The sequence below is a fragment of the Schistocerca piceifrons genome, chromosome 3 (assembly GCF_021461385.2).
Source record: "Schistocerca piceifrons isolate TAMUIC-IGC-003096 chromosome 3, iqSchPice1.1, whole genome shotgun sequence".
In the NCBI taxonomy this organism is placed as follows: domain Eukaryota; kingdom Metazoa; phylum Arthropoda; class Insecta; order Orthoptera; family Acrididae; genus Schistocerca; species Schistocerca piceifrons.
Genome location: NC_060140.1, coordinates 287,751,521 through 287,778,568, shown reverse-complemented (window position 1 = coordinate 287,778,568; position 27,048 = coordinate 287,751,521). Strand labels below are relative to the sequence as shown.

Genomic DNA, 27,048 nt, shown 5'->3' with positions numbered 1-27,048 from the left:
TGTGATTGGCTTTGGGGCAGTGCCACTGCAAGTTCAAGTTGTCTTGAAATATGCTCCTGTCCTGTAATGTTCTATGTTGAAGTAGCCGCTTGGGAGTATGTTGCAATATTACTAAGCTTGTGTTAAGTGGTTTGATTTCTTATATTTAGTCTTTAGCGTTTCTGTAGCTATTGAATGTGAAGTGAGAAAGTAAGATCTGTCCTGTCAGGACGGTGTGTGGGTTCTGAGGCAGAAATCAAAAGAATGAAAGAACACAGTCACTGAGAGAAATATTGTATCACACTCAACTTTGGTACAAAAGCTTCTTCGGCGAAATCCTATAAATGTCCTTGGCTAAGCCGGGGCAAGTTAAGCACTTTACCAGTTCACAGCATGTCTTGAGACCAGATCTGATATACTACTTTCGTAGAGAAAACTGCGTCTGTCTCTCCTCGACTGCTGCTAAGTGGCGCTACTCGACAGATGGGCAAGAACTCGTCAAGAACTGATCTAGAGCTGCAGTCAGGCTGTCTCTTATCCACGAGATCCGTGGTGGCAGTGGCGCCTCCGCCCAGGGGGCGTGGCACTTGTGCGGCCAACCTCTGCACACGGAACGATTGCCCCTGTGTGTTATCGACTGACTACGATACCATTCAAACCTTTCTTGTCCCCATATTCCAGCAACGTGTGATCTTTCCGCACTACATGTAATTATTGTTGTATTTAATACTTTAGCTTAGAGATAGTATGCCTGAGCCTAGACAAAGCAGTCCTTACTTATTATTGTTGTTCCTTACAGTGTTTTCTTAATTAGTTATACGTTACTAATTGTCTCTGTGTGCTCATTTTATTGTGAGGCAACATTCATTTTGTTTATAAAGTTCTTGCCAAGAGGGCATATAGTGTAAGATACCCTGTCTCTATAGAAAAGCATTTTTTGTTTCTAATTCTGTCGAGTGATGTTTGTGGAGTCGGAGGGCAAGTAGTTTTCTGTGTTAATGTTTCCGAGGATCTGTGATGGCTTGTATGAATATTTACGCGCCCCAAAACCATCAACCACTTACACTCCTTTCCCACGCCACAGTTTGTAGAGCTTCATCAAAACAGTGGTATCCCAGTCTTAGGCTTGCTTATAGAGATAAACGACGCTTGGGATTGGAGTTTCTGGACCAGTTGGTGCACACATCTGTTCTGCAGGTGGCGGCCTGCTCGTGGACATGATGAAGCGCGCCATCCAGACGAAGCAGTACGCGGAGCTGGACCACGCCATTAAGACCAAGGTGGAGCCCTTCCTATACAACAAGGGCAAGGGGAAACTCTTCCCCATTTCGCACGTCGTCCTGCTGCGTAACAAGGAACGCCCACGTCACAAACTGGTGCGTACAACGCGTCTGGATCACTAACTGTGCCAATGAGTCTCTTGCACCTCTCCATGATGTTACCGAGTATGTTCAAGATCACCGACTGCAGTTACTGAGACTGAGAGTTACACTCCTGCTTTTTCATTGAATCACCCACTACAATAAAGTATATACCTATGTCAAAACACTATTTTGTACTGTATTTCGATACTGTCATTGGTTTAATTTCTGGAATGTTGTAGTCCTATTTTTCCAAAGTAAAATGGAGAGTTTAATTGTTTCCAAATCATTTTCTACTGTATCTGCCTGTATATAGCTTCTTGTTATCCTGAGCAGAATTTTATAATGCCATTGTCAAACATGAGAACTAATTAGTCAGCGCACTACTAAAAATCAGAATTGTATAAGGAGCAATCAATAATAAAGCAGCACTTCTTTTTTCTGAAAGCAGATTGGTTTTATCCAGGATTCCAATTCACCACGATATTCCACACTCTTTTGGCTACAAAACCAGACTTTTCTACATAATGTAATGGCCTTACGCCACATTGGTGGGAGGGCCTGTATGGCCACATGGAAGCACTCTGCTGGACAACGTTCGAACCAAATACTTGCTGCATCAGTAACCTCACCATCACCCACACACAGCTTCCCGCGGAGTGTATCCTTCATTGGGACAAACAGATGGAAATTGGAAAGTGCGAGATCTGGGCTGTAGCGTGGATGAGGAAGAACAGTCCATAGAAGATTGGCGAGTTCCTCTCGTGTGCGCAGATTTGTGTGGGGCCTTGCGTTGTCATAAAGAAAGAGACGTTCGTTAGAATTTTTGTGGTGATGAATACACTGAAGTCGTTTCTTTAGTTTCCTGAGGGTAGCATTATACACTTCCAAGTTGATCCTTGCACCATGAGGGAGGATTCCAAATAGAATAACCCCTTCAGGGTTGGAATGACTTTACCGGCTATTGCGGCGTCGGGGTGTCGAACCCAGGACCCCAGATGGCAGAGCTGAGGCCAGGACCCACCGTGCCATATTTTGTCAGGAGGCCATGCAAGTTCAAGAGCGTCAAGGGGCTGTGCAGAGTGATACAGCGGCATTCGGTAATATTTGTTTATTCCGATAATTTACAATACTGTAGTGTTGACGTGCCGTCCGTGCGCTGTCCCGCGAGTCCAGCCAGCTCAGGAGACTCTTCATACGCTGACGCCACTGCTGCCGTCATCAAGTTCGCACTGCTGGAAGTCGGCTGCTGCTCTCCCGGTCGCCGCCCGCCGATGCGTTTCGACTTGCGCCGCGCTGCTGCCCGTGGCTCCGGAGACTGCTACAGTCCCTGGTCCTCGCCACCCTCCACCCCGTTTGGCCTGCTCTGTCCGACCGTGGGACGAAGGTGGATGTACTGGTCACCTGTGGCCCTTAGGCCACCGCTGCTCCCAGGACAGGGCCGGACTCGAACCCGCGCCCTCCTGGATGCTGTGCCACAACTTGCCGCTAGTGGTGCTCGCTGGATGGCAACACCCGCCGCCGTCTCTGGCACTGCTGCAGCCCTGCTGCACCTCCCGCAGCGTGCGCCTGGCCTGGACCCCAGTACGCCAGGTGGGAAGTGAACATGGCCTGTAAGACTCGAGTGGAACCGAGCCCCTTCTGGACCCGCTGCAAACCGCTATCACTGCCCTCTTTCAGGCAGACCGTGCGATCTCCAAGTTCCAGGCTGACATTCCGTCCCACCCCGGCGTTGTGTCACCGGAGGCGGAATATAGCACGAACAAGCACATAGAAAACAGAATATACGCTACTGGCCATTAAAATTGCTGCACCAAGAAGAAATGCAGATGATAAACGGGTATTCATTGGAAAAATATAGTATACTTGAACTGACATGTGATTACATTTTCACGCAATTTGGGTGCATAGATCCTGAGAAATCAGTACCCAGAACAACCACCTCTGGCCGTAATAACGGTCTTCATACGCCTGGGCATTCAGTCAAACAGAGATTGGATGGTGTGTACAGGTACAGCTGCCCATGCAGCTTCAACACGATACCACAGTTCATAAAGAGTAGTGACTGGCGTATTGTGGCGAGCCAGTTGCTCGGCCACCATTGATCAGACGTTTTCAATTGGTGAGTGATCTGGAGAATGTGCTGGCCAGGGCAGCAGTCGAACATTATCTGTATCCAGAAAGGCCTGTACAGGACCTGCAACATGCGGTCGTGCATTATCCTTCTGAAATGTAGGGTTTCGCAGGGATGGAATGAAGGGTAGAGCCACGGGTCGTAACACATCTGAAATGTAACGTCCACTATTCCAAGTGCCGTCAGTGCGAACAACAGATGACCGAGACCTGTAACCAATGGCACCCCATACCATCCCGCCTGGAGATACGCCAGTATGCCGATGACTAATACACGCTTTCAATGTGCATTCACCGCGATGTCGCCAAACACGGATGCGACCATCATGATGCTGTAAACAGAACCTAGATTCATCCGAAAAGATGACGTTTTGCCATTCGTGCACCCAGGTTAGTCGTTGAGTACACCATCGCACGCGCTCCTGTCTGTGATGCAGCGTCAAGGGTAACCGCAGCCATGGTCTCCGAGTTGATAGTCCATGCTGCTGCAAACGTCGTCGAACCGTTCGTGCAGATGGTTGTTGTCTTGCAAACGTCCCCATCTGTTGACTCAGGGATCGAGGCGTGGCTGCACGATCCGTTACAACCATGCGGATAAGATGCCTGTCATCTCGACTGCTAATGATACGAGGCCGTTGAGATCCAGCACGGCGTTCCGTATTACCCTCCTGAATCCACCGTTTCCATATTCTGCTAACAGTCATTGCATCTCGACCAACGCGAGCAGCAATGTCGCGATACGATAAACCGCAATCGTGATTGGGTGCAATCCGACCTTTATCATAGTCAGAAACGTGATGGTACGCATTTCTCCTCCTTACACGAGGCATCACAACAGAGTTTCACCAGGCAACGCCGGTCAACTTCTGTTTGTGTATGAGAAATCGGTTGGAAACTTTCCTCATGTCAGCACGTTGTAGGTGTCGCCACCGGCGCCAACCTTGTGTGAATGCTCTGAAAAGCTAATCATTTGCATATCACAGCATCTTCTTCCTGTCGGTTAAATTTCGTGTCTGTAGCACGTCATCTTCGTGGTGTAGCAAGTTTAATGGCCACTAGTGTACATGTTGCTCTTATAAGTAGAATATTCCTCTTGCGGATGTAAGTTTGAGGTAATCTACGTGCTACTTGCAACAAAGACTAACCGCTTCGGTTTTTTTATGTTGATCTCAGATATCACATTTTGGAAACTTCAGTATTTTCTTCATCTGTGCTCGTACTGTCATTGGTTCTTTCTCACTACATCCTCATTTTTGTTGTTCTAAAATAAACTTTTTGTGGCCGAGACATTGGATATAAATTACAGAACATGTGAAGTAAGACACTGATTTTATTCTGTTAGACACAGAAACAGTTGTCCTAGAAACAAAATAAAAATAGTTCCAAATCGTGGCTCTGACCACGGTTTCTGTCTATTCTTTGGTTGTGGGGAAAATTTGTAAATTAGTTACCGAGTTTTTAGGGGCAGCGTTAAGACAGTGGACACAACGGTAGACAACCCGATTTAAGCTTTCACAGATTAAGACGAATGCCGGAATGATGCTTCTGAAAAAGACACTGCCGATTTCCTTTCTCATCCTTCGGAAATGTTAGTTGTACTGTTTCCAACGACGTCGTCGTTGTCGACGAAACTTTAAACTTTAATCTTCCTTCCTCCCTTCTAAACAAATAACATCTTAAAATATTCCCCATAAAAATCTCCTTTTTCCCTTTCAAGTTCTCCGGGATTTGGCGGTAAATGATCGAGGTGTTCCACAGTCCCGATATCAAATGGCCCGCAGTCTGCCCAAGGAATGGAGTATATACAATTCTAAAAATGTAATGTAATCCGTGTTTGTCACCCACCTGTATAGTAATGAGTTGCGTGATAAATCACAGTTAGGATTTCAATAGGGCCATTCTACTGAGTCAACTGTTTATTGATGAACTGTACACCTAAAAAAGTCTTGAAATTACAAAATGTCACCATTTAGATATTCTGTAACTTGTCGAAGGCATTTGATCGTGTGAATCATAATATTCTATTAAAGAAGTTAAAGTTTTACGGAATATGTAGCTCAGCACATGCCTGGTTTGGTTGTTATTTAAGAAACAGAATGTAGAAAGTTAACCTAGGCTGATAGAGTAACACAAAGAGGAACACCATATCATTTGCGAAGGGAGAATTTACCATGGGAATCCCACAGTGCTCGATCATTGGCCCACTACGTTCTCATTTTATGTTAATGTTCTATCATTTTGTTTGATCAGGAGGCAAATTTACCCGGTGTGCAGGTGACGCCATCATAGTTGTGCAACAGAGGAAAGAATCATCCACAGAGTATGTAGTATCTGTCATTAGCAATCTATCTCAGTTTGAGAGTAACACACAAGTACAACACTAGAAGCAAAAACGATTTGCATAAACCTTTAATGGATCTAACTTGTGTACAGAGAAAGGTAAAATATCCAGCTGTAAAACTCTTTGACAGTCTGTCTTACGAAATAAAGTTGGACAGACAGTGGAATTGATTTCAAACGTAGATTAAAAATGTTTCTCCTTAACATCTCCTCCTGTACCATGGAGGAACCCTTGAAAAAACATTAATTAGTCATTTATACAAGAAAAACACCTGAAAATGGGTAACATGTAGCCATTTAAATATATTCTTCATTTTTTTAAATATGTGCTCCAGTTTTGTTCAATTCCCACGTTACACATCATAACGCTGTTCTTGAATGTGACCTATGGAGCATATAACTAACTAATTACCGGTAGGCTATTACGCCTATAAGTTCCATTTTATGCAATTTCCGGGCATGAGTTCGTGTGCCCAATTTGTTCCTCAGCATATCCTCAACAACTCCTCGAAGTTTGTCGGTATCGTTTGTTGTATATTGCACATGCCCTGATTTACATCAATTTCTACCCAGATATTGATGACCTTTCTTATCTGTTGCGGTCAAACGCAGCTAGAAACCCTTGTTATATTGAATCTCGTTATCGTTTATTTTAAAAATTACGTACTTTCATGTTCCCTCTTCCAGTAATGATTAACTGAAAAAACTGGTATTTCAGTTACCACCACTTCGTTCACTGGAGAACCCAGACGATTTTGACATCGATGATCTGCCAATTCCTGACGAGAGTAAGCTAGGTGAGTTTACGAGAACAGGGTGAGTACAATTAACGTTAGCATTCTCTTGTCTTCCCAATTAGAAATAGTTTTCTCAATCATCAGAAATATCATTTTAGTCATATTTCGAATGTGTATCCATGATCTTTGGTCATTCCATGATATATCCTTCAGATAATACTTGCTTTCCATAACTTTATAAAGGCATCAGCTACAAACACCATTCTGTTGCCTCTATAAGGCGTCGCAAAATTGTTTCCCATCTCTCTAGAGGTGGTTAAATGGTGCAGGTATTTCTTTTAATGTTCAGAAATCATGTATCTCCCTAGTTTTCATCATAGTCATTGATACAGTGTACTTATAGATAGAAGTTAAGAGTACTCACTCTCTTCAACATTACTTCCACCATTAGACAGCGATTCAGCAAAATAAATAACGAAGATTCAGCACATGTTAGATACCTAAACATTCAAGAGATTGTTAATCAGTACCTCAAAAAAATTATAAAAGGTCTTTATGAAATTGTCTTAAATGTTCAGATGTTAAATATATTTATATTTCATAAAATGGTTTAAATTGTCAACTCTTTTATGAATATCTCACATTTTCTTCTAACTGAAAAACAATAATTTCATTTTCATTAAACAGTTGTAGTAGTTCTCAATAATGTTCATCAAAAGAAATTATTTCTCTTTCAAACCTGTTTTATAGCTTCCACAGCACTCATTTCTTGCTCATTGTGTTTTCAAAGTAATTAAGGCAGCCATTAATAAGTTGCTTATTATTTCTTAACAATGTTACTATTCCACAAAACTCCAAGCATAGCAAATCTGAATGTTTGTCTGTCGCATAAAAAATAAGTTTTGTGACCCCAAACATGATATTCAAAATGTCAATATCAAATCAATAAGAATGACATTAAATAAACATCTACTTTAACTGAATCTATTGTTGACAAAAGGCTTCTATGACCTAATGCTAAACATCAAAACTCTTAGACAACTTGATGTAAAATGAAGAAATACAACTCTCATTCTATTGTGCATATATATGGTGACAGATCTTGGAATCCTGCACAAGGTTCAAGATATGGTAGGCGTTTATCCTTTTTAAGCAAGGCAAAACTCGTTCACCTTACAAACAACGAACATTCAAATGCTATTTCTCAGTGAGAAACCCGCTACATAATCATTTCTTATACACAGAAAACACTCGTGTGGTTGCACTGAAACGCTATTTGCATATCCAAGGATGTTGACGTCTGCTGCTTGCCACCTTCGTGACGTTGCAACTGAGCTGCGGTACAAGTTACGACATTTTATACTGACATACGTATAACCTACTAATGTTACTACTGTGTCCACAGTACCGGCCATCTGAGGCTGCACTCCGTGTGGGAGTCGAAGTTGGATTTTAGCGTGTCGGCAAAAAAACACAGTTCTGTAAATTGTATTGAACTGGCGTATACACTCCAAATAGTGAGATCTTGACTCTGCAGCGGAGTGTGCGCTGATATGAAACTTCCTGAGAGATTAAACCTGTGTGCCGGACCGCGACTCGAACTCGGGACCTTTGCCTTTCGCTGGCAAGTGCTCTGCAATATGAGCTCTTGCCCGCGAAAGGTCCGGCACACAATTTTAATCTGCCAGGAAGTTTCACTCCAAGTAATTGTTGCAGCGCAGTGAAAGGAGGCCTCGGATCTCCACCATCTAAAGGAAAGTGCCCTAAAATGGACTCCTCCCTAAAGCAGACCCCTAGCCTCTTGGCTTTACACTCTCCTGAACTCTCGTGGGACCAAGTTTAAACAGCAGTTTACGTTTCTTCTAGCTGAGTGCACGTGACACCCTCTTCAGTTGTTACTTGTCAGTTCACCATTACACGTTTTGATGTCCGCCAGCTTAGCTGGGTGGTAACGTGCTAGCCTCACATGCAAGCGGGCCCAGGTTCAATTCCCGGCTGGTTTGGAGATTTTCTCCGCTCAGGCACTGGGTGTTGTGTTGTGCTCATCATCATTTCATCATCGTCACCGGCGCACAAGTCGCCCAATTTGGCGTCGAATGAAACAAGACTTGCACTTGGCGGCCGAACTTCCCCGAATAGAGGCCTCCCGGGCAACGATGCCATACGCTTATTTCATTTTTTAGGTTTGATAATGGAAAAAGTTTCTACATTGTGTTACATTTATCATTATTTCTCCTAGATTTCGGCAGGAAAGCCTTTCAGCCTGTATCTGTTCGTCAGTAGTAAGGTTTAAGGTTGAGCAGGGGATCCTGGTGAAACTTCCGCTGTTTTATAGTTTTAAATAATGACAGTATTTGGAATAATTGTAGTCGTTGGGGTAAGGGTAGATGTGGCGATGAAGAGGAAACCTCTTTACGAATGAATCGAACGATATGAAATAACAATCATCCCTGCACAGACATGTCCATTGTGTTTTGCATTCGGAATGTTTGTCCCAGCTTGTACAACGGGCAGACATCAGGGACTATCAGTATTAATACATAACCTGTAGCTTTAACTCGACAATCATTTTCGATTACAGTAAGCACGTCATGCTTAATAACAAGAGGTAAATCACAATTCAAGACGACAATGATAAATATGTTTGTCGTTGCGGCAATTAAATTCATTTATACACTGAAGCTTCAAAGAAACTGGCATAGGCATGTGTATTCAAATACAGAGATATGTAAATAGGCAGAATACGGCGCGGCGGTCGGCAACGCCTATATAAGACAGCAAGTGTCTGACGCAGTCGTTAGATCGATTACTGCTGCTACAATGGCAGGATACCTAGATTTAAGTGAGTTTGAACATGGTGTTATAGTCGGCGCACGAGCGGTGGGACACAGCATCTCCGAGGTAGCGATGAAGTGGGAATTTTCCCGTACGATCATTTCACGAGTGTACCGGTAAATCCGGTAAAGCAACAAATCTCCGATATCGCTGCGACCGGAAAAATATTCTGCAACAACGGGACCAACGACGAATGAAGACAATCGCTCTACGTGGTAGAAGTACAACCCTTCCGCAAATTGCTACAGATTTCAATGCTGGGCCATCAACGAGTGTCAGCGTGCGAACCATTCAACGAAACATCATCATATGGACTTTCGGAGCCGAAAGTGATGACTGCACGACACAAAGCCTTACGCTTCGCCTGGGCCCGTCAACACCGACATTGGACTGTTGATGTCTAGCAACATGTTGCCTGGTCGGACGAGTCTCGTTTCAAATTGTATCTAGCAGGTGGACGTGTACGGGTATGGAGACAAACTCATGAATCCATGGGCCCTGCATGTCAGCTGTTCAAACTGGTGGAGGCGCTGTAATGGTGTGGGGCGCGTGCAGTTGAAGTGATACGTGACCCCTGATACGTCTAGATACGACTCTAATAGGTAACACGTGCCTAAGTATCCTGTCTGATCACCTGCATCCATTCATGTCCATTGTGCATTCCGAGGGACTTTGGCAGTTCCAACAGGGTAATTCGACACCCCACATGTCCAGAATTGCTAGAGAGTGGCTCCAGGAATGCTCTTGTGATTTTAAACACTTCCGCTGGCCACCAAACTGCCCATACGTGAAGATTATTGAGGATAACTGGGATGTCTTGCAACGTACTGTTCAGAAGAGATCTCCACCCCCTCTTACTCTTACGGATTTACGGACAGCCCCGCAGGATTCTTGGTGTCAATTCCCTTCAGCACTACTTCAGACATTAGTCGAGTCCATGGCACGACATGTTACGGCACTTTGGTGCGCGCGGGGGCGCTACACTATATTAGGCAGGTGTACAAGTTTCTTTGGCTCTTCAGTGTAAAAGTCGACTTCTACGAAGTCCAGAGATAATGGACTGTCGCAGTGGTCACGGTTATTGTCTATGATAATGCTGTATAGAAATTATCCACTTAATAAGTACGGTAGTTTAAAACAAATAAAATGGTATTTATAATGAAATAACACCAAAAGGGAGTCTCTTATTCGTGATTATAACCTACCTTCATAAATTATAGGTATGAAACTGAGAATCCATGATGGCATTTACCTACGATGGTTTAAGGTCTTTTATGTTAAAATTTTCCACAAATAGTAAGTCATAGCGCAAAATCTGTATGCAATATCAGAAACCGATTAAAAACCTATCTAGCTACACCTCGTTCATCCCTGCACGATTAGTCGGTCTCGAGAAAAAGTAATGTTGTTGTTGTTGTTGTGGTCTTCAGTCCAGAGACTGGTTTGATGCAGCTCTCCATGCTGCTCTATCCTGTGCAAGCTTCTTCATCTTCCAGTACCTACAGCAACCTACATCCTTCTGAATCTGTTTAGAGTATTCATCTCTTGGTCTCCCTCTACGATATTTACCCTCCGCGCTGCCCTCCAATACTAAATTGGTGATCCCTTGATGCCTCAGAATATGACCTACCAACCGATCCCTTCTTCTGGTCAAGTTTTGCCACAAATTTCCCTTCTCCCCAATTCTGTTCAATACCTCCACATTAGTTATGTGATCTACCCATCTAATCTTCAGCATTCTTCTGTAGCACCACATTTCGAAAGCTTCTATTCTCTTTCTGTCTAAACTATTTATCTTCTACGTTTCACTTCCATTCATGGCTACACTCCATACAAATACTTTCAGAAACGACTTTCTGACTCTTAAATCTATACTCGATGTTAACAAATTTCTCTTCTTGAGAAACGCTTTCTACATTTTATATCCTCTCTTCTTCGACCATCATCAGTTATTTTGCTCCCCAAATAGTAAAACTATCTAATCTAATTCCCTCAGCATCACCCGATTTAATTCGACTACATTCCGTTGTCCTCGTTTTGCTTTTGTTGATGTTCATCTTATATCCTCCTTTCAAGACACTGTCCATTCCGTTCAGCTGCTCTTCCATGTCCTTTGCTGTCTCTGACAGAATTACAATGTCATCGGCGAACCTCAAAGTTTTTATTTCTTCTCAATGAGCCGCGCGGGATTAGCCGAGCGATCTGTGACGCTGCAGTCATGGACTGTGCTGCTCGTCCCGGCGGAGGTTCGAGTCCTCCCTTGGGCATGGGTGTGTGTGTTTGTCCTTAGGATAATTTAGGTTAAGTAGTGTGCAAGCTTAGGGACTGATGACCCTAGCAGTTAAGTCCCATAAGATTTCACACACGTTTTAACGTCTTCTCCATGAATTTTAATTCCTACTCTGGATTTTTCTTTTGTTTCCTTTACTGCTTGCTCAATATACAAATTGAATAACATCGGGGAGAGGCTGCAACCCTGACTCACTATCTTCCCAACCACTGCTTCCCTTTCATGCCCCTCGACTCTTATAACTGTCATTTGGTTTGTTCAAATTGCAAATAGCCTCTCGCTCCCTGTATTTTACCCCTGCCACCTTCAGAATTGGAAAGAGAGCATTCCAATCAACGTTGTCAAAAGCTTTCTCTAAGTCTACAAATGCTAGAAACGTAGGTTTGCCTTTCCTTAATCTATTTTCTAAGATACGTCTTAGGGTCGTATTGCCAACATTCCTACGGAATCCAAACTGATCTTCCCCGAGGTCGGCTTCTACCAGTTTTTCCATTCGTCTGTAAAGAATTCGTGTTAGTGTTTTGCAGCCGTGGCTTATTAAACTGATAGTTCGGTAATTTTCACATCTGTCAACCGCTGCTTTCTTTGGGATTGGAATTATTATATTCTTCTTGAAGTTTGAGGGCATTTCGTCTGTCTCATACATCTTGTTCACCAGATGGTAGAGTTTGTCAGGGCTGGCTCTCCCAAGGCTATCAGTAGTTCTAATGGAATGTTGTCTACTCCTGGGGCCTTGTTTCGACTTAGGTCTTTCGGTGCCCTTTCAAACTCTTCACGCAGTACCATATCTCCCATTTTATCTTCCGTTTCCATAATATTGTCCTCAAGAACATCGCCCTTGCCCTTGTATAGACCCTTTATTTACTCCTTCCACCTATCTGCTTTCCCTTCTTTGCTTAGAACTGGGTTGCCATCTGAGCTCTTGATATTCATAAAAGTGGTTCTCTTTTCTCCAAAGGTCTCTTTAATTTTCCTGTAGGCTTATCCCTAGTGATATACACCTCTACATCTTTACATTTGTCCTCTAACCATCCTTGCGTAGCCATTTTGCACTTCCTGTCGATCTCATTTTTGAGACGTTTGTATTCCCTTTTGCTTGCTTCATTTACTGCATTTTTGTATTTTCTCCTTTCATCAATTAAATTCAGTATCTCTTCTGTTAGCCAAGGATTTCTATTAGCCCTCGTCCTTTTAACTACTTGATCCTCTGCTGCCTTCACTATTTCATCTTTCAAAGCCACCCATTCTTCTTCTACTGTATTTCTTTCCCTCATTCCTGTCAATCGTTCCCTAATGCTCTCCCTGAAACTCTCTACAGCCTCTGGTTCTGTCAGTTTATCCAGGTCCCATCCCGTTCTACCAGACGACTTCCTCTTTCATTCCTTACCCCCATTCCGTATTCACCTACTACGTTTCCGTCTCTTCCTTTTCCTGCTATCGAATTCCAGTCACCCATGACTATTAAATTTTCGTCTCCCTTCACTATATGAATAATATCTTTTATCTCATCATACATTTCATCAATCTCTTCGTCATCTGCAGAGCTAGATGGCATATAAACTGGTACTACTTTAGTAGGCGTGGGCTTCGTCTCTATCTTGGCCACAATAATGCGTTCACTATGCTGTTTCTAGTAGATTACCCTCATTCCTATTTTTTATTCATTATTAAACCTACTCCGGCATTACCCCTATTTGATTTTGTATTTATAACCCTGTATTCACCTGACCAAAAGTCTTGTTCCTCCTGCCACCGAACTTCACTAATTTCCACTACATCTAACTTTAACCTATCCATTTCCGTTAGGTCAGAAAGTTTAATTTCTAACCTACCTGCCCGATTAAGGGATTTGACACTCCACGCTCCGACCTGTAGAACGCCAGTTTTCTTTCTCCTGATAGCAACGTCCTCCTGAGTAGTCCCCGCCCGGAGATCCGGAATATTTTACCCAAGAGGACGCCATCATCATTTAACCATACAGTAAAGCTGCATGCCCTCGAGAAAAATTACGGCTGTAGTTTCCCCTTGCCATCAGCCGTTCGCAGTACCAGCACAGCAAGCCTGTTTTAGTTAGTGTTACAAGGCCAGATCAGTCAATCATCCCGACTGTTGCCCCTGCCACTACTGAAAAACAACGAAATTATTGCCACTGCAGGATTTTGTGCACGAATTGACCAGTATATTATGTACCATAAATGTCCGATGACATTCGTGTCAGGCGATGTGGGTGGCCAAAACATTTGCTCGTACCGTCCAGAATGTTCTTCAAACCATGGCGAACAACTCTAGGCCGCTGACATGGCACATTAACGTCCATAAAACTCCATCGCTGTTTGGGGACATGAAACCCATGAATGGCTGCAAATGGTTGCCGAGTAGCCAAACAACCATTTCCAGTCAATAACCGGCTCAGCTGGACCAAAAGATCCAGTCCATTCATTGTAAACATAGCTCACACCATTAAGGAGCCACCACCAGTATGCACACTACCACCATCATCTCTTACCAACTGAAATTGGGACTCATCTGGCCAGGTCACGGTTTTCCAGACGTCTAGGGTTCAACCGATATGGTCACGAGCCCAGGAAATGTGCTGTCAGCAGAGGCACTGGCCTCGGTCGCCTGCTGCGATAGCCTTTTAAGGCCAAATTTCGCCGCTTTGTCTTAACGGATACGCTCGTCATAAGTTCCACATTGATTTCCGGAGTTGTTTCAGACAGTGTTGCTTTTCTGTTATCACTGACAACTCTACGCAAACGTCGCTGCTCTCGGTCGTTAAGCGAAGGAGAGATTTAAAATGGAATGATCATATAAAATTAATCGTCTGTAAAGCAGACGCCAGACTGAGATTCATTGGAAAAGTCCTAAGGAAATGCAGTCCGAAAACAAAGGAAGTAGGTTACAGTACACTTGTTCGTCCACTGCTTGAATACTGCTCACCGGTGTGGGATCCGTACCAGATAGGGTTGATAGATGAAATAGAGAAAATCCAACGGAGAGCGGCGCGCTTCGTTATTGAGTCGTTTAGTAGTCGCGAGAGCGTTACAGAGATGATAAATTCTAGTAGAAGACTCTGCAAGAGAGACGCTCAGTAGCTCGGTACGGGCTTTTGTTGAAGTTTCGAAAACATACCTTCACCTAGGAGTCAAGCAGAACATTGCTCCCTCCTACGTATATCTCGCGAAGAGACCATGAGGATAAAATCAGAGAGATTAGAGCCCACTCAGAGGCATAGCGACAATCTTTTTTTCCACGAACAATACGAGACTGGAATAGAAGGGAGAACCGATAAAGGTACTCAAGGTACCCTCCGCCACACACCGTCAGGAGGCTTGCGGAATATGGATGTACATGTTGATGTAGATGAAGGCCGTCGGCCACTACGTTGTCCATGGTGAGAGGTAAAACCTAAAATGTGATATTTTCGGCACGCTCTTGGCACGGGGATCTCGTAATATTGAATTCCCGAACGATTTCCCATCGTGTGTCCGTAACCAAGCCGGAAACGTTTTCATATAAATCACCTGAGTGCAAAGCACCGCCAATGCACTGCTCTTTTACACCGGTACGCGATACTACCGTCATCTGTTCGTGTTCATATCGCTGTCCCACAACTTTTGTTGCCTCAGTATATATGACACAGATGTTTAGACGCAGGCAGACTATTAAGTGACACTTTCGAGGTTTCAAAAAGGATTCCAGTTATTTTGTTTACGAATTTAGCGTTGATTAGAAACAAAACCACTGACATTACAAAGTCGTGCTGTCACGTTCATAGGTGATCTACAAATCGGTACGCAAAATAATTCACATACGTAATAAATATGGTTTTCATACACTATAGCATGTAATCGGTCTGCATTGCAGACTCGCAGCACGAAATACGTTACTAGAAACTGTCAACCAAATATGAAATCTAACTATATTGTAACAAATAAGCCATCTCACAAATATTAAGTCAAAATTGACCTGGTTTCGACGCTACTATGAGCGTCGTCTTCAGAATTATGTGACTTGTAAGTACTGCATCTTTTCGCGTCAGTACAAACTTTAATTTTATTAATGTACTATATACCTAATGTTTTAGTACAGTTAGTCTAATTCTGACGACGACGCTCATAGTAGCGTCAAAACCAGGTCAATTTTGACTTAATATTTGTGACCGAGGGCTTATTTGTTACAATATAATTCTGACACGGTCACTGAACCTTAGCAGCTATGTTCAAAGTTTTGAAATCTAACTGCTTAGCCCGCCAATACTCCACTGGCTCCCGGCAAGGCTTGGACTCTGTGCCGTGAGAAAAAGCACCTTCACTCCCGCCCTCTACAAAGAGCGAGTCCAGCCATTGCTTGTCGCTGGAAGCGGAGAGGTCGTTTGGAGTGCGGCGATCTGTCGGCAGCGTCGCCGCACACTGTGGATACGTTGGCAAGAGACGAGAGTCAATCTGTGGACAGCTACCGAGACAGGACAACACGGGAATAACAGTGATGGGTGTGAGCGGTACGGGACAGCTACAAACAAGTTGGCGTGGGCAGCAGTGCGGCTGCCACGTGGAGTCCACGTCTGAACTAGCAGCTAACAGACGTTGTCAACTAGCGGACACAGGTTTCTGGTCTGAGGCGGCGGATTGTATCTGGCGTCTTGGCGGTGCTTGATGAAAGTGTCTGTTGTGCAGTCCTTTGCATCCTGGTTCTGATTCACGATCATTCTGTGATAGCAATTAGAGGGTTAAGCGTTTCCCTGTCTATTGTCATAACGGTACTACTGCTGGAAGGCCTAAGTGGTTTGCCTGAAATACAGGAATAGAGATTGATGGATAAGAGCAGTTATTTTGCATATATTTATCTGTGTTTATAGCACAGGTTATGTCATTATTGAATGTCACAAGCATTTTCATATCTTGAATATCACATCCGATGGATGAGGTGACCCTCGGCGCATACCTTCCTACAGCCTGATAGAAGCGTTTTGCATGACTCGACCTAACATTTCAGTGGTAATCTTGAAGACTTCCGCTCGTATTCTTGCTTTGAGTTCTTCGGTGGTAGCAGGTCGAGTACGATAAACCGCGCTCGTAAGGTGGCTCCGCAAGGTAATGCGATAATGGGGGCCGTGCAAAGTCATGATTACCAAACAATCGTCGCACAGTCCCCATCGTATGAGCCGTTTTTGCTGCGTCATGTTGAAACCAACTGTTGGCAGTAAAATGGGGCAGCCGCGCGTGATTAGCCGAGCGGTGTGAGGCGCTGCAGTCATGGACTGTGCGGCTGGTCCCGGCGGAGGTTCGAGTCCTCCCTCGGGCATGGGTGTGTGTGTTTGTCATTAGGATAATTTAGGTTAAGGTAGTGTGTAAGCTTAGGGACTGATGACCTTAGCAGATAAGTCCCATAAGATTTCACACACATTTGAACATTTAAAATGGGGCAGTTCACGCGCAACAGAATTTTCCACCATGGCAACATACCGAACAGACGTTGCAGTGGTTGCGCACTCATCATCCTCAATAAAGCAAGGTCCTCTAACGCCACTCGATGACATGGTACACCATACAGTAATCTTGTTGCTGTGCAATGGACACTCGTGTAGCTGACAAAGCCGCTGAGGTAGAAGTGAACTTCGTTCGATATCTACAGATTATTAATGAAATTGTCGTCATCGTGCACTTTTGCTAACATGCGCTCAGCATATTGTCTATGCATTAGCATATCGTTAGGTTAAGGACTCTGCGTGACGTCGAAGAGAGAGCGCTGTGGTCTTCTTACGAAAGCAGTTCACACAGCCTCGATATTGTCTGCCGTACGATTGCTTCGGGGTCTCCCTGGAGATTGCTTTTTCAGTGCAAGGCCAGTTGTTTCAAAATTGCCGATACAAGTGCAAATCGCATGCACTGAGGGATCACGACCGTCCTGTCCGGTGTTGAAATGACACCAAAGACGGGCTGGGTAACCGTGCGGTCACAGGCATCTCGTCACGGTCCAAGCGGTTCCTCCCGTCGGAGGTTCGAGTCCTCCCTCGGGCATGGGTGTGTGTGTGTCGTCCTTAGCGTAAGTTATTTTAAGTTAGATTAAATAATGTGTAAGCTTAGGGACCGATGACCTTAGCAGTTTGGTCCCGTAAGAACTTACCACAAATTTCCAAAAAAAAATTTTGATACCGAAATTGTCGACGCGCGACCTCCACCTTTCCATTCTTGTAAAAGGCTTTTACCGCAGAGGCTGCACCACCACACAACGTTCCATTACTCCATATTTACTGCTTACTAAATAGCAAGACAGTGAGAGCAGAATTCTATGTCATTCGCCGCCACCTACCCTGCAGCGTTACAACAGGTTCCAAAATTTCACATTCTTTTGAGTCACCCTGTGTATTTTAGCTTTTGAAAATTTGTGTCAATTACACCCTAGAGATGTGCGCTTATACGTTGTGTTTAAATGGGTGGTCTTCTTATATGTAATCATTTCGCCTAATGTTTGATTTTAATGGAGCTGCATAGCTTGTCTATATTCCGGCATAGTGTAGGCCTTTTTCTGTGTTTTTAAGTTGTTTGTTTTGTGCTGCCTTTATCTGATTGGAATATTAGCTTTAGGTGTTTCTTGTCTCAGTTCTTATTTAAGTCTTGTTTGTGAATTGTATCCTAAACTTATGGTCAACTACGCCATTCCATTATTGTTATTTCCAGCCTGGATAGTTAGTTAGTTGTAGGCTTGCTGATTTACTTTATGCTCTTCTCTTATCTTACAGTTTATTTAACTTTAGAACGAGGAATTTTGAGAGTTGCCGTTTTATGTTACATATTAAGCTGATGTGTATTTGTTCGGGTACAAGTAATATTTCCTGATGTGTTTATTATGCTCATGCGCACTGTTTTGTTGAACTATGTTATTAATTAATATTTTTATACTTGGTAAGTATTTACGCACACACAGCCACCTACCATTTCCCACTCCCATCGAATTCCTGCGGCACAACCCTACTCTTTGACCGTACATATCTTTTGTAATAATTGACAATATATTAAGTGATTCATAACTTTATTTTTAAATGTTACCGTCATATTATTTTCATTTTCATTACTACATCCTTACGATAAGACACCATTTATGCTTACACAAATTCCTGTTTAACAATTTATTTATCAAAAAATATGTAACGAAGTTGTAAATCAGAGTGTAGGATTGCTCCACCAGTGCCACGTCAGGTAAATAAAGACGCCCACCAAACTGTGGTGCCGTGTGCAAACGACACTCACGCTTTATTGTCACAGGCACCAATCAACACTTTCTAACGACGTCATCTGCCTGCTATGGCACGCAATATGCTTTCATTGATAACGAACTTTTGTTGGTTGCAAGCTCGAGAACTGTTACAAAGTTAAATGCTACCTAATACTACAGTCCGTTTATTCTGTACTGGAGTCCCTTGCAGTAGTTGACGGCGTTCCACTGTAACATGCTATCTACTTTTACAATATAGGGTGTATCAAAAAGACTCATCCGATTCGGCACGTCTATATTTCTGAAACTAACAAACGTATGCAATGAATTTCGTTTCTTGATGTGCGGGAAACTCAAAGAAGTTGTCATACCTTTTCATAGGTGTTCAATATGCCCCAGTTGGGATGCACGGCATATGTCAACAGTATTCAAATTGGTCCAACACTACAGCGAGCATGTCTTGAGTTAGAGTTTCCACAACACTGCTGTTATGCTAGATCTCAGTTCATTCATTGTTGTTGGTAACGGAGGCGCCTAAACAGAGTCTTTGATAACCCCCCCCCCCCCCAAGAAATAATCGCACACAGTCAGGTCCGGTGACCTTGGAGGCCAGTAATGTAAGGCGAAATCATTTGGTCCATTGCGACCGATCCATCGTTCAATAACTCTCTGATTTAAAAATTCCCGCACTGCCAGATGTCAGTGTGGCGGTGTCCCATCCTGTTGGTAAATGAAGTCGTTCGAATCAGTCTCCAACTGTGGCAAAAGATTGTTCGCAAGCTTATCGAGATATGTGCTTCCTGTAACAGTGTCCTAGGCAAAGTAAAATGGACCATGCACCTTCTCCTGTGAAACTGCACAAAACACATTAACTGTTGGAGACTGCCTCTCATGTTGTACAACTTGATGTGATTATTTCCGTACCTTATATTCTGACATTATGACGGTTCACCTTTCCATTTAAATGGAATGATGCTTCGTCACTACATCTTTCCAAGAACGAAATTACAGAATTCCACACGTTTTTGTTTGTCACCTTCACGAAGAGCTTACAGTAGCTGAATTTTGTGTGGATTCAAGTGTAAAAATCGACGCAACACACGCCAGACGTACATCGTGGGGGGGGGGGGGGGGGGGGAGGCATGTTGAGCTGAGCTGCACGGCGAACGAATTTCTGCCGATTTGCCTCTAAACAAACAACCTGTTTCTCGGAACTGTTCATGCCATCATCTAATGCTCTGTGCTGTAGGAGGATCCACGCCATACCTAGTAGAAAGTCACGCTGAACAGTTATTACTGACCTGCACTGCGCAAAACGTAGAACAAGAAACGCTTTCTGTTGTCCCGACATCATTTTTACTAGAACTGAAATAGGCGCACGCTGCTGCTACCTAGTGTGCACCACGTAAAACTCGACAGCTTGATCTTTCCAACAGCACGTTTGTTGTTCACGCACATATCTCAAGTAACATAATAGTTATGATTTTTTTTGTTAAATCAGATGATTCTTTTTGACTCACCGTGTATTTGTAGTCTTCCTTTTACTGAACACGATGTTGTTGTGCCGTGGTGTAGACCCCAGCAAGTGCCGCGAGGTGTGCTGGGACCTGAAGGAGCGCGGCGCGGTGGGGGAGACGGTGCTGCACCTCTGTCTGCTCAACGCCACCTCCACCCACGCCGAGCTGGCCAAGCGCCTCCTGCGCTTCTACCCCAAGCTCGTCAACGATATCTACATGGGCGACCAGTACTACGGTACGTCGCGCGCGCTCTGCTCTTGGCGTTTAGCTCACTCGAAACGCGATGGCTCTCGTACGTAACTAAAGCCACCCTAAGGACTGTGCTGGATATTAATCCTGTATCACTATTATATCACCAAGTGTTTCTCAGAGCCAGTAACAACCACACTGAACAAAAAAGTCAGTCAACCCCAACAGACATCGCGCTAATACCATCTACTATTTGATCAAATGTTTGAGCGGAGCGGAAACGTGACTCCCTAGAAATTATTCAGTGGATTTTTGTCCAAATTATCGTAGCCAAAAGAAGAGTGGTGAAATGACAAATGGGGAATCAAATTGATAGATTCATGAGAAAGGTTTGTGTATACAGGGTGGTCCATTGATCATTACCGGGCCAAATATCTCACGCAATAAGTGTCAAACAAAAAACTGCAAAGAACGAAACTCGTCTAGCTTGAAGGGGAAACCAGATGGCGCTATGGTTGGCCCGCTAGATGGCTTTGCCACAGGTCAAACGGATATCAGCTGCATTTTTTTAAAAGTAGGAACCCCCATTTTTATTACATATTCGTGTAGTAAGTAAAGAAATATGAATGTTTTAGTTGGACCACTTTTTTCGCTTTGTGATAGATGGCGCTGTAATAGCCACAAACATATGTCTCCCAATTTTAGACGTACAGTTGGTAACAGGTAGGTTTTTTAAATTAAAATACAGAACGTTTGTACGTTTGAACGTTTTATTTATGTTGTTCCAATGTGATACATGTACCTTTTTGAACTTATCATTTCTGAGAGCGCATGCTGTTACAGCGTGATTACCTATAAATACCACATTAATGCAATAAATGCTCAAAATGATGTCCGTCAACCTCAATGCATTTGGCAATACGTGTAACGACATTCCTCTCAACAGCGACTAGTTCGCCTTCCGTAATGTTCGCACATGCATTGACAATGCGCTGACGCATGTTGTCAGACGTTGTCGGTGGATCACGATAGCAAATATCCTTCAACTTTCCCCACAGAAAGAAATCCGGGGACGTCAGATCCGGTGAACGTGCGGGCCATGGTATGGTGCTTCGACGACCAATCCACCTGCCATGAAATATGCTGTTCAATACCGCTTCAACCGCACGCGAGCTATGTGCCGGACATCCATCATGTTGGAAGTACATCGCCATTCTGTCATGCAGTGAAACATCTTGTAGTAACATCGGTAGAACATTACGTACGAAATCAGCATACATTGCACCATTTAGATCGCTATCGATAAAATGGGGGCCAATTATCGTTCCTCCCAAGATGCCGCACCATACATTAACCCGCCAAGGTCGCTGATAACGTAACTGTCTGGTGAACGGTCCGGACACTTCGATGATGTTGCCCAGGATACCGAGCAGCATACATAGCACACGCCCGTTGGGCATTTTGATCCCAATAGCCATACATAAACACGATATCGACCGTATCCGCAATTGATAAACGGTCCATGTTAACACGGGTAATGTACACTCCTGGAAATGGAAAAAAGAACACATTGACACTGGTGTGTCAGACCCACCATACTTGCTCCGGACACTGCGAGAGGGCTGTACAAGCAATGATCACACGCACGGCACAGCGGACACACCAGGAACCGCGGTGTTGGCCGTCGAATGGCGCTAGCTGCGCAGCATTTGTGCACCGCCGCCGTCAGTGTCAGCCAGTTTGCCGTGGCATACGGAGCTCCATCGCAGTCTTTAACACTGGTAGCATGCCGCGACAGCGTGGACGTGAACCGTATGTGCAGTTGACGGACTTTGAGCGAGGGCGTATAGTGGGCATGCGGGAGGCCGGGTGGACGTACCGCCGAATTGCTCAACACGTGGGGCGTGAGGTCTCCACAGTACATCGATGTTGTCGCCAGTGGTCGGCGGAAGGTGCACGTGCCCGTCGACCTGGGACCGGACCGCAGCGACGCACGGATGCACGCCAAGACCGTAGGATCCTACGCAGTGCCGTAGGGGACCGCACCGCCACTTCCCAGCAAATTAGGGACACTGTTGCTCCTGGGGTATCGGCGAGGGCCATTCGCAACAGTCTCCATGAAGCTGGGCTACGGTCCCGCACACCGTTAGGCCGTCTTCCGCTCACGCCCCAACATCGTGCAGCCCGCCTCCAGTGGTGTCGCGACAGGCGTGAATGGAGGGACGAATGGAGACGTGTCGTCTTCAGCGATGAGAGTCGCTTCTGCCTTGGTGCCAATGATGGTCGTATGCGTGTTTGGCGCCGTGCAGGTGAGCGCCACAATCAGGACTGCATACGACCGAGGCACACAGGGCCAACACCCGGCATCATGGTGTGGGGAGCGATCTCCTACACTGGCCGTACACCACTGGTGATCGTCGAGGCGACACTGAATAGTGCACGGTACATCCAAACCGTCATCGAACCCATCGTTCTACCATTCCTACACCGGCAAGGGAACTTGCTGTTCCAACAGGACAATGCACGTCCGCATGTATCCCGTGCCACCCAACGTGCTCTAGAAGGTGTAAGTCAACTACCCTGGCCAGCAAGATCTCCGGGTCTGTCCCCCATTGAGCATGTTTGGGACTGGCAGAAGCGTCGTCTCACGCGGTCTGCACGTCCAGCACGAACGCTGGTCCAACTGAGGCGCCAGGTGGAAGTGGCATGGCAAGCCGTTCCACAGGACTACATCCAGCATCTCTACGATCGTCTCCATGGGAGAATAGCAGCCTGCATTGCTGCGAAAGGTGGATATACACTGTACTAGTGCCGACATTGTGCATGCTCTGTTGCCTGTGTCTATGTGCCTGTGGTTCTGTCAGTGTGATCATGTGATGTATCTGACCCCAGGAATGTGCCAATAAAGTTTCCCCTTCCTGGGACAATGAATTCACGGTGTTCTTATTTCAATTTCCAGGAGTGTATCACGAAGCAAATACCGTCCGCACCGGCGGAATGTTACATGATACCACGTACTTATACGTTTGTGACTATTACAGCGCCATCTATCATAAAGGGAAAAACGTGGTCCAACTAAAACATTCGTACTTCTTTACGTACTACATGAATATGTAATAAAAATGGGGGTTCCCATTAAAAAAAAAAAAAAAAACGCAGTTGATATCCGTTTGATCTATGGCAGCGCTATCTAGCGGGCCAACCATAGTGCCATCCGGTTTCCCCCTTCAAGCTAGACGAGTTTCGTTCTTTGTAGTTTTTTCGTTTGATGCTTATTTCGTGAGATATTTGGCCCTGTCACTATCAACGGACCACCCTGTATAATGTATCGGCGCTACAGCAAACAACTCGTCCGACCATAGATACTAAGCGCTACCCATTAGAAACTGGGACAGCTCACTAGCATTCTATACATTCTGTTTTTCTTTCAGTACGACACTGTCTATAAAATATTAAACCTCTACAGCGATATTAACAGAAAAATATAGAAATGAAAGGAATCAAGAACAGGGCACTACGTCTCTATTCTGTTGCAATGATAGCCAGCAATCCTGGAGTTTCCGAACCTGCAATTCTTTACGTCTGTGTTTGCATTTACAAAAAAGTTTTGTAAAATTGTGATGTGTGACTCAGCACCACTCGAGCCTTCACATTACCATTGGAATTCCTATGATCAAAATTTTGTTGGTGTAGTATTCATTTAACAGTTACATTCAAAGATATGGTTTCTTTCTCTAATTAAATACAGTATCCTCAAAGCGTATTGTAGAACATCCCTCTGAAATCAGTGTAGAAAATACTGCAACTAGCCACAATGTTTTTTTAATGATTTTGTTGTACCATTACCAGTTTCGGGCCTGAGCCCATTGTCAGATGGTAGCGTTAACTTATTTGTGAAGTTAACATTTGGTTTCTAAAATATAACAAAGCTTTTGTGATAACATAGTTTTACACTTACATATGCGCTTTACATTGTTATTACTTCACGAAAAGCTCTCCTTTACGTATTGTAAGACAACGGTTTGATTTTCTTTAACAATCATTGCTGATTAATTATCTAAATCAAGTACAATATGGCGGATACATTTGTTTACATTCGTTGCTGGTTTTGCGAAACTACATGATATGTGTACTTCTGGAGTTACTGCAAAGATACTTCTTCATAGTACAGATAATTTTATACTCCTACACATTTAATTATTTACGTTTGAAATATGCTGGTAATGGACAATGAAGAATTTTCTCCCTGCCAGTTCATTATTATTTCTTGTGGTGTGACCGCCAGACACCACACTTGCTAGGTGGTAGCCTTTAAATCGGCCGCGGTCCATTAGTATACGTCGGACCCGCGCGTCGCCATTGTCAGTGATTGCAGACCGAGCGCCACCACACGGCAGGTCTAGTGAGACGTCCTAGCACTCGCCCCAGTTGTACAGCCGACTTTGCTAGGAAAGGTTCACTGACAACTACGCTCTCATTTGCCGAGACGATAGTTAGCATAGCCTTCAGCTACGTCATTTGCTACGACCTAGCAAGGCGCCATTACCAGTTATATTGAGATTATATTAATGTCTAAACAAGAGCGATGTTCTCCAATTGTGGATTAAAGTTAAGTATTCCAAGAACTACGTTCTTTTCTTTATAGGATAATTACTTTACCTTGTTCCAGACCTCACGCCAATCTGCGTGAGCTTAAAAGCGTGCATTTCGGCGTCCTCTAGCAACACGGTGTTGGCTCTTCCGCCAACACTTCATTTCTACTATTTCAAATTTTAGCAGTTGTATGAAATTTTGTAGGTACCTCTGACATTTTAATTCTAGCTGATCATTCAAGGTGTAGTTAGGTTTAGTGTGAATGTGTTGTATATTTCCTGTTCCCCTAAGCAGTTCATCTGTATTTCTTTTTCGACAAAATGTAATATACCTAAGATTCTTCGATGTTTATCTCTTTGTTATTATGTTAGCCCAAGTGAATAGCAGAAGATTATTTATGTAGGTTGTTGAGGCTGAAACATCCATGTGTTCACGGTACTGTTCATTGAAACTCCTGCCAGTTTGGCCAGTGTACAATTTAGGGTACACAGAACAATTTGGTATATAAATGCCAGACCTGTTGTGTACCTCATTTTTTTTTTAAATTTGAGTTGTGAACAATTTTGGCTTTCATTTTATTGTTTGTGGAAAAACTGATTATGATATTTTTGGCATGGAATAAGTTGGCACTCTGATATGACACTTTGCCAATGAATGGTATGCAGAAATTTTTCATAGAGTTTTTAGGAGGTATTTGTGCTAAAGTGCCGTTTGATTTACTTAAAGCTATCTTTGTTACTGTATTTGTTTTTAATCATATTCTCAAGTTTAGTGATGGTGTCAGAGCTGTAACAATTTATTTTTAGTTCTTGTAGTTTATCTTCAGTGTCCAAAGGGATTTTTTCCATTTTGTTGACCATTGCCCTACATTATATCATTTTGTGTTGCTCAGGGAAAGCTCTTGTTTGGAACATACGCTTTATTGGCTCTTCTGTATATTTTAAATTTATATTTATTACTGTATTTACCAACTTTTAGACCCAAGAAATTTATACCGTCATCACTTTCATGTTCAGATAAGTGTGTCATCCACATAGCGATTGTGATAATTGACTTTTTTCTTTATTGTCGAATTGGCATTGAACCAACATATTTCTAAATGATTTTTGTAAATGTTGGCAAGGAAGCTAGCAAGACAATTGCACATTGAAAGACCAGCTTCCGATTCATAAAATAAATTATTAAAGCTGAAGTAGTTATGTGATAGTACAAAGGCTAGAAGTTCCACAAACTCATAAATTTCAAGGCGACTGATCTTTTTATATCCAATCAAGCTATTTTTAATTAGTAAGATTGTTTCTTGTGTACAAATATACTAGTAAAAGAAACAATTTCGTAATTAAAAATAACTTGCTTAAGAATAAAGTGATCAGCCTACCTGAAATTTATGAACTTGTTGAACCTTTATGCTATCTCATAACTACTTCAGATTTAGTAACAAATTTTATGAACAGGAAGATGGCCTTGCAATGGGCAGTTGCGTAGTTAGCCTGCTAATCAATACTTAATAATAAATCACTAAGAAACATCCTTTTTCGATGCCAATATGACAGGCAGCGCACTTTGGTAGGTTCTTTCGGTAACTGATTGAAATTGGCCTGCATTCACTGACAGGTAGGGTCTCACGTTGGATTAGAAACCGATTGCAACTGACAAAATGTTAACTGGTCTTCTGTCCTCGCCAGTTGGGATTTAACAAGATCCAGTCTCGTCATTGTAGCCACCGCCTATGTTCGATGTCAACGTGGAATAACCACTCACAGACGGCAGGTAGCAGCCGTAGCAGTGGAGGGTATATAAACATCTACATCTACACGGTTACTCTGCAATTCTCACTTAATTGCCTGAGAGGGGGTTCA

At 43.6% G+C, this 27,048-nt stretch overlaps 1 protein-coding gene across 1 annotated transcript in view; it reads left to right on the top strand.

Annotated features, from left to right (window-relative positions):
* LOC124789940 (transient receptor potential cation channel subfamily V member 1) overlaps positions 1 to 27,048 on the top strand; it is a 115,525-nt gene that overhangs the window by 6,084 nt on the left and 82,393 nt on the right. The window contains 3 exon segments of the mRNA XM_047257469.1: positions 1,177 to 1,355; positions 6,532 to 6,610; positions 20,466 to 20,642. Of these exon segments, the coding sequence (XP_047113425.1) occupies positions 1,177 to 1,355; positions 6,532 to 6,610; positions 20,466 to 20,642 (435 nt within the window).